The 8634-nt window shown below is 38.6% G+C and overlaps 1 protein-coding gene across 1 annotated transcript; it reads right to left on the reverse strand.

The window, feature by feature from the left end:
* Nucleotides 1-565: 565 nt before the first annotated feature.
* LOC127757702 (asparagine--tRNA ligase, cytoplasmic 2-like) lies at nt 566-3449 on the reverse strand. The gene is made up of 8 exons (XM_052283267.1): nt 2932-3449; nt 2592-2831; nt 1909-2454; nt 1653-1841; nt 1495-1559; nt 1278-1407; nt 1117-1175; nt 566-890 (listed from the first exon to the last, which is right to left on the reverse strand). The coding sequence occupies exons 1-8, from the start codon at nt 3364-3366 to the stop codon at nt 707-709; spliced, it is 1848 nt and encodes a 615-aa protein (XP_052139227.1). The 5' UTR covers nt 3367-3449; the 3' UTR covers nt 566-706.
* Nucleotides 3450-8634: the final 5185 nt, after the last annotated feature.

Raw genomic sequence — 8634 nt, forward strand, 5'->3', positions numbered from 1 at the left:
TGGCGGCATAGGAGTGTTTGTAGGAGCGCCACGTGGCGGTTTAGGAGCTTTTGTAGGAAGTTTAATGGACTTTTAGTATATAATAGATAGATAGAAGATAGATAGATAGATAGATAGATAATAGATTGGAGGCACTGCTAGGCTTACGAAGTGGTAATTTCACTGACTTTTGAATGTACGTTCCAATTAATGCTTGCACAGTTATTTGCTATGCATAGAGTAAGAATAAAATGAAGAAAGTTCCCAACAATCGTCGATTACTGTTTAGGCCAACGAGAACAGGGAGAGGGGGGGGGGGGGGGTGGGGGGTCATGTTGGATAATAAGGCCATCTCTTGTAATTTTGATGTTCTCCTTCACTTTCACGTTTTAGTTGGTAATCAATTTTAACCATTCCTCCTAGATTTCCATACGTCACAATCACTTATGTCTTATGTTGAACTATTGATTAACAAATTGGCTCTGTTTATGTGCAAACTATGCAGAGATCTGACTATCTGAGTGCATTTTTTGGTGAGGGATAGACCACAACACACCATATCGTAAGACATAACTGATCAATTTTGTTTATATATATTTCTTACTTTCAGTACAGATCATTTTTCTTCTTTGTAGAATACCACATGACCGTGCCGGATATATTTACAGCGATTAGCAGAAGCTGGCAAACTTCTACTAACTTGGATTCCATATGACCGATCTGCTGCCTAACATTTTGCATGACCTTTGGTTCGATGGAAGGGGATGGCGTCTCGGACATCCTTGAGGCCGGTGACAAATAAGATGAGGCTCTCCAAGTCTATGCTGAAACCAGAGTGCTTTACAGTGCCATGTCTGCGTGTGTCCAAATACCATTCCAGCTGCTCAACCTGCAGCCCTGACTCCTCAATCCTGCAGTAGTTAAGATGGAAGTCAGATGCCTTCCTGTGCATGGTAAGTTCATCAAATTGCAGCTAATAGTTGTTTATATATTTTTTGCAGATGTAATTTGATGTTTTTAACCAAAAACATGCGACTTCTTTAAACCATGTTGGGCCCAAACTCCACTTGTTGTCAGTTTCCTTGAGGATTTCATTTACTACATCAACTAATTAAGGTTCGAGCAATTAAAGATTACCTTGAGGTTAAATTATCCATCCTTTCCTCCTTCTGAGCTCCACATGCTACGATGCCAACCTGAATGAGTGACAGAACAATTAGTATTCAACATGAACACCGTGTTGAAATGCTTGAATTGAGATTTTTTTTCCCCTCCTCTAATTGACATGTTTTCTTAACCTTTGGCACAACTAAGTCAAAGGCAGAGACTGTCTTCAGGTCTTCCTTCAGGCGTGCATAAAATGGCTTTAGCTGTTTCTGGTAATCATATATGATTACTGGCTTCTTGTATAAATCATCAGCCAGATAACTGCCATTGTTTTTCATGCGCAATTATATTAGAAGTTAGAATAGAACCTTTCAAATGGCAAAAGTACTTTTGAGAGCCCTTCAGTACCTCAGATGCTCACGAGACAGTGGCATGCCCAACTCAAGTTTCGATTCAAAAGTTTTATCCGTGACCTGATGACAATGAACAAATTTATTACCATACATATTACATAACAGTGTAGAACTGCGTTGTAATTGCAGGTGCAGCATGAATACTATACGTACCTGAAGAAGAGTATTGACAGCTTCAGTGTACTTAATCTTTTGCCAGGGGCTTGACACTGCAGCTTCAATAACGCTACTAGTGGCATCACCTGCCTGATTGGACGACAGAAACTTCAGCTCATCTGAACAATCTTTCGACACCGTGCTGCAGAGTGACTTCACACAATCCTCGGCGCAGGAGATTGCATCCTGAAACGAAAGATGATCTAAGCTAGTTCTGAAGAATTCTGTAGTTTAAATGTGAAATCCATCATACCTCAAGCTCGGCGAAAGCGAGCTCGACATCGACTGTCCACCTCTCAGCCAGAGACCTGTCTGAATCCAAGCTCTCACTCTCAGCCTGGAACACCGGGCTGAATGTGTAGACGCTGCTGAGTGCACAGGCGTATGTCTCGAGATGAAGTGTATGGCAAGGTGTCAGGTAGGCTGGGCGGTGAAAGAACTCATCTTGGGAGGACTCTGCACTTGCTCCTTGCTCGAGCTGCCTTGAAAGAGCATTTGCCCTCTGAAGATCCTGCTCTGCAGCTTCGAGGGCTTCTCTGTTGCTTTCGCTTCTCTTTAGTGCTTCAACTTGTTTCGTCTTCTCCTTGATGGCAGCCCTGACAGCTTCAGGTGTGATCCTATTGCCATTGTCTGATTTGCTGAAAAGGCGGGTTAATCGTAACATTTTGCCGTGGTTTCCTGCACTGGTTGCTGTTGTTGTTGTTATCGTGGGTGTATTCACATGGAAGAATCCGTTGGATTGGAAAAATGCGTGGACAGCATGGACCAATTCACTCCGTACACGAGCAGTTGATGCAACCTGCAAAACAAATATGCAAAAATGTGTAACAGTGTACGGCTCATTTTATGAAGCAAAGAACATAAGACATGACTGACCAAACCAATGATATGATCAAGACTTGAATCTGATAAGTTCATCAGGAGTCATCCTCTTACCGTCGCTGTACGAGCAGCGAGATGCGGGTAGCCCCTGACAAGATCCGGAGATGAATGAGCATTCGACCTAGGGTACTTCTCTGAATCCACAGGACCAATGTGCAGAATCTTCTCCACCTTCATCTGCACAACATACTGCGGCAATGTCCCTTCCACCTGCTCTATCTTGCCTTCCACAAGAACACAAGCTCCAGTAGCGGTGATTTGATCAAGAGGCAACAGTGCAGAGTCCACAACTATCTGGACAAAAGAAAAGAAGCACAGTAGATTTGCTATGTTACAGCAGCAAAATGATTCAACAAGTAGGATGCCATGGCCATGAGATAGAGTGATCAATGACCTGGAGATCAGCCACGCAGGAGCCGTCGTTGATGCGCACCAGCGCCGTGCCGACGGCCGGCCGGCGAGCGGATCCGCCCGCCGAGGCGGCGGCGGTGATCCCACCGGCCATGAGCCTGGCGATGCAGCGGATGAGTGGCACCCTGGACATGAGCACCTCCGTGCACGTCAGCCCGGTGGCCTCCACCTCGGGCTTCCTCGACGGCGACGCGGGGCCAGCAGCAGCGCGCCTCGCCCTGACGACGGCGGACGACCTCACCCATCCGCCGACCACCGCGCGCTCCCCGACCAGCCCGGCGCCGCCGTCGGGGCGGCCAACGACGGAGCGGAGCGTGGCGCGCCTCGAGTACTTGAAGCACTCTATGTACGACGAGCCCGCGTCTCCTTCGTGGGACGAAGACGAAGAGAACGACGTGGAGGAGGAGGAGGCCGCCATGGCTGGCTGAAGTACAGTGGCTGGTTGAAACTGAAATTCTTGGTTGGTTTGCTGGTTTGATTGGGATTGGGGAGGAGAGAGGGGATGTGTGATGTGGGATATGTAGCAGTGGAGGTGGTGGAGGAGGAAGAACATGGCGGGAGAGGGAAGGATGCTTTGCTTCTGGGAGTTTTGGAGGGAAATGTGTGTGAGGAGATGGGGGGTAAGAGGGTAAGTTGGGTTTTGTGGTTGCTTCTACTTGGGGTTTCAGCTATGCTTTCACTATTTGTGCAACACTGCAACGGATTAAATTACTACCTAGTTAAATGCATGATGCAATGAGTCACAGAAGATTTTGTCCTTCGTCTTTCTTTCTTTTGTTGGGAATGGAACAAAGGTGTTCTCTTCTTATGAGTTTGGGACTTTGGGTTGTGTCTTTTCCTTTCTTTCTTTCTTTCTTTTTTTTTTTTTTTGACATGGAGACGTGTGTTGGTTTTTATTAAGGATTCATTAAAGTTTTAGATGTGTGTTTCGCCAAATTAATTTTTTGGCAGTTAAATTTTTGAATAACAATTGTTTTCGTATTGCTCAGCAAGGTTGTACTTCAAATAAACTGGAGTCCGTCTGTTTATGATGCGTTTTTTTTTTCGATTACGTGGAGAACCTGCGCGCGTGCACACAGGGTAATCTATATGACTCGTTTCTTTCTCTATCTCTACTTATATTATAAAAACTAGCGGGTGGCCCGCGCAATTGCGCGACTAGCACCCAAATAAAATTATCTATTTTTATATGATTTTACTTAAAATTTATTAAATAACTAGCTCGTTGTCTTAATATTTTTTGAAAGACCAAATCTTATCATCCCTGTGTTTCTAATTTTATAGCCGGTGTCACCCCTCATTTATTTGCTTTCTCGATCTAACACTGCTTCTATTCATTCTCCTTAAAACCTTTAAAAATTGGACCTTATAGATTTTAGAGGTTATTGACTCATAGAGTTCCTTTTTATAATTTTTAGAAATCCTGTCAAACGCTACCACTATACTCTCCATGGCCCGTCCACTGCCTTCTTGCTTTATTATTATTGGGATTTTAAAAATTGAACATAATTATTGTTTGGGTTCAATTTTTTTACTTTCTAAAAGTCCAGCCAAACCATCGGCATCTTTGCCACTATACTTCTCTACAACTCACCCGCTACCTCCCCTCTTTATTATCATTGAGATTTTAAAAATCGAACACGGTTATCGTTTGGGTTATTTCCTTTTTTTACTTTCTAAAAGTCTCGCCAAACCATCGGTGTCTTTGCCACTATACTTCTCTACAGCTCACCCGCTGCGGCCCCTCTTTATTATCATTGAGATTTAAAAATCAAACATGATTATTATCAGGGTTTATTTTTTTACATTTTAGAAGTTCCGCCAACCGTCGTGATCGTGCTGCTTAACGTTTTGTCTGTCGTCCCTCCTTTTAATTATCATTGAAATTCTATTTGGGATTCTTTTAATAGTTTTTAGATATCCCATCAACCGCCACCATTCTACTCATATACAGGTCTGTTGCTTTTCCTTTCTTTATTATCATTTGTCATTATTGTGTTCTATTATTTTATTATATGAACTTTCTTTGAAAATTTCATATTTTTCATTTTGATATTTTTATTTATAAATTATATTCCTATTTAACTCTTATAACTATTTTTCTATTTTATGAATTTATTTTATTTGTTATTCTGAATTTTAATTAATCTTGTCACGTGTTCTAGATTGTCATTATTGTGTTCTATATGAAATTTTTTTTTTGAAAATTTCATCTTTTTCATTTTGATATTTGTGTTCTATTATTTTACTATATGAACTTTCTTTGAAAATTTCATATTTTTCATTTTGATATTTTTATTTATAAATTATATTCCTATTTAACTCTTATAACTATTTTTCTATTTTAGGAATTTATTTTATTTGTTATTCTGAATTTTAATTAATCTTGTCAAGTGTTCTAGATTGTCATTATTGTGTTCTATATGAATTTCTTTTTGAAAATTTCATCTTTTTCATTTTGGTATTTTTTTATCTATAAATTATATTCCTATTTAACTCTTACAACTATTTTTCTATTTTAGGAATTTATTTTATTTGTTATTCTGAATTTTAATTAATCTTGTCACGTGTTCTAGATTAGAGACCAACACAAGTTCACTTGGGAAGAATTTCCTAATCGGTCACCCATTCCGAAATTGCTCTAGGCCAAGCACGCTTAACCTCAGAGTTTTTTCGAGATCGGCTTTCGGAAAAGAAGTTGCAACCTGTTGATATGAGTATTCTATTAATCCTATTAAGCCCTAGGCCGGGATGTCACATAGATCGTCTCTTCTTTCAATAGTTTTTTTTTATTACGAATTTTAGTTATTTATAAATTGTATTTCTAGTTGAACTCTTTTTTTCATCTAATTTTAGAATTTATTTTATTTTTTATTATGTATTGTGTTCTATATGGACTATTCTTTTAATATTTATTATTTTTAATTTTTAATTTCAGTTGTTTCAAAATTGGATTTCTACTTGAACTTTTTTATTTTTCTAAATTTATTTTTTATTCTGAAATTTAATTTATCTTATATTGGGTTATTATATGAACTCTTATCAATATTTCTTATGTTTAGTTTCGAATTTAAGTTATTTTTGTATTCCTACTTACTCTTCTTTTCTTTTTTTTTCTAATTTCGGATTCTATTTTATTTTTTATTATTCTAAATTTTAATTAATCTCGTATTGGGTTCTTATAGGAATCGTCTTTTAATATTGCTTATTTTTAATTCTAAATTTTAGTTTCTTTTAAATTGTATTCCTACTTAAACTCTTCTTTCTTTTTTTATACTTTCGGATTTTATTTTATTTTTTATTTCCAATTTTAATTAATTTCTTATTGGTTTATTATATGAACTCTTCTTGCTATATTGCTTATTTTTAATTAAAAAAAAATTACGTAACTCCTAAAATTTCTACTATTAGACACCATATATAAATGCTATGTTCACTAACAAAAAAAATTCCTAGCACGATCATACAGTAACCTTGAAAGATTGAATGGCAATGACATACAGTAACCTGTGTATGTAGCTGTATGAGCATTTGCTTATGAACTCGGGTTTGTGTTTGCTCTTGGTTGGTTTCAGGATAGCACGATCCATTAAGTAAGTTCATATTCCTTTCACACGTGAAACGTACTGATCTGAGATCCGAGACACCACTTGGGGTACGCCTAATGGGCGATCGATCGCGTGGGGATGGGGTAGCGATCAGATTCGCTCCCCACCCTCCCCCTCCCTTCCTCCACCTGGTTTTTTTTTGGCACCGTATTACTTTCCTATTTTAACAAATTTATGCACCTAAACTTTATACACCTTAAGTTTACACATCTAAAGTTTAGAGACTAAAAGTTTATAAGTCAAAAGTTTATATATCCGATTCAAATTTGAATTTGAATTCAAATATTTTTTTATATATAGTATTTCTATACATCTAAAGTTTATACACCTAAAGTTTATAGACCTAAAGTTTATAAGTCAAAAGTTTATATATCCGATTCAAATTGAATTTGAATTCAAATATTTTTCATATATAGTATTTCTATACATCTAAAGTTTATACACCTAAAGTTTATAGACCTAAAGTTTATATACCCGATTCAAATTTGAATTTGAATTCAAATATTTTCTATATATAGTATTTCAATACATCTAAAGTTTATACACCTAAAGTTTATAGACCCAAAGTTTATAAGTTAAAAGTTTACATACCCGATTCAAATTTGAATTTGAATTTGAATTCAAATTTTTTATATATAGTATTTCTTTACATAAATTTTTCGAACTTTTTGTTTTTTTTAAAAAAAATTGTGGAGATGTGTAAACTTGAGGTGTACAAACTTTAGGTGCATAAATTTACTAAAATAGGAAAGTAATGCGGTGCCAAAAAGAGAAAATCAAGTGGAGGGAGGAAATCAGAAATCTGATCGCCCCTAGCGATCCCTAGCGATCGATCGCTAGGTAGCATTCTTGGTTGAATTATGTGCTTATATGAATTTGCTTCTGTGGACTCCTGATAGGATTTATGTAATTTGTTTTTCTCTACGTATACATCTCATTAATCTCAACCTTTAAAATCTAGACCTACCAAGATCTAAGGTTAATATTTTCTTTTTCTCCGATTAATGTGGGATTTTCTAGCCTCCACAGCGAACGTGTTGCTTTCTTTTAAAGCTGTCTTACTAATATAATGGATTAAAGATGTTTCCGCCGAAATTTTGGTACGTCATCCGTTTTTGAATCGGTTTTAATTTTATGTCAAATCATTTCCTTTTTTCTTATCCGAGACGCGCACGAATTAATTGGGCCCGCATCTTTTCACACGCCCCTTGTGGTATGTAGCAATCGGGCCCGCACATGAGTCTGTTTTCCACACATGCCTTTGCGCGCCACCGTGATTGGGCCCGCAACGCCCTCGCGCGTGCGATTTTTTGCATGCCCGACTAGGCCCACGACGCTCTCGCGCGCGATTTGCCCTTGTCGCAAGTCCGATTGGGACTGCGTCGCCCTTGCCCACCATTTAAAAATTGAAAATGTTTTTGTCAAAACTATGGTACCTCATTGACCAAATCATCCGATTCTATTTGTATTACACGACACGATTCCTAACACATGTTAGCATGATATCAAGTTAGTCTCCACTCTCCACACATGCTCGTAGGTACCACCAGGGATACCATTATAATAATCCACAAGAATCAGTTTTACTTTGAAAAGAACATGCCAACCGAAATAAAGAATGATCGAAGTTATTGATTCCGTCTATCATCAATTCCTGCACATAAAGCTAGACAACCAAACAAAGCTAAAGGAAGGGGATGAAGAAATATCACCAAGATGTAGCTCACAAAGTTGATCCCGGAGTTCAAATCCTTGAGGGGATTCTACTCTCCGTTGAGGAGCTCACTAAGAGCCGAGTCTTAGCTAACCCTTTCCTCAAGAGGTGGCATTAAGCACTCCTCCGTTCACTAAGAGGTATCTCTTCCCTTGCGGAGGCAAAATTCGGCCTTCACAAACTTCTCCCGGCCATCCACAAGTAGATCGGTGGCTCGGGAACGACACCTAGCCGTCTAGGGTCCTCAACCTCCAAGAGTAAAAGTTGATGCAAAGAACTAACGGAGGTGATGCAAGTGCTCACAAATCTTCACGAAGACTACAAGAAGCACCCACACAAACTCGAATCCACACTCTCACACATA

This window comes from Oryza glaberrima, chromosome 12 (genome assembly GCF_000147395.1).
Source record: "Oryza glaberrima chromosome 12, OglaRS2, whole genome shotgun sequence".
In the NCBI taxonomy this organism is placed as follows: Eukaryota; Viridiplantae; Streptophyta; class Magnoliopsida; order Poales; family Poaceae; genus Oryza; species Oryza glaberrima.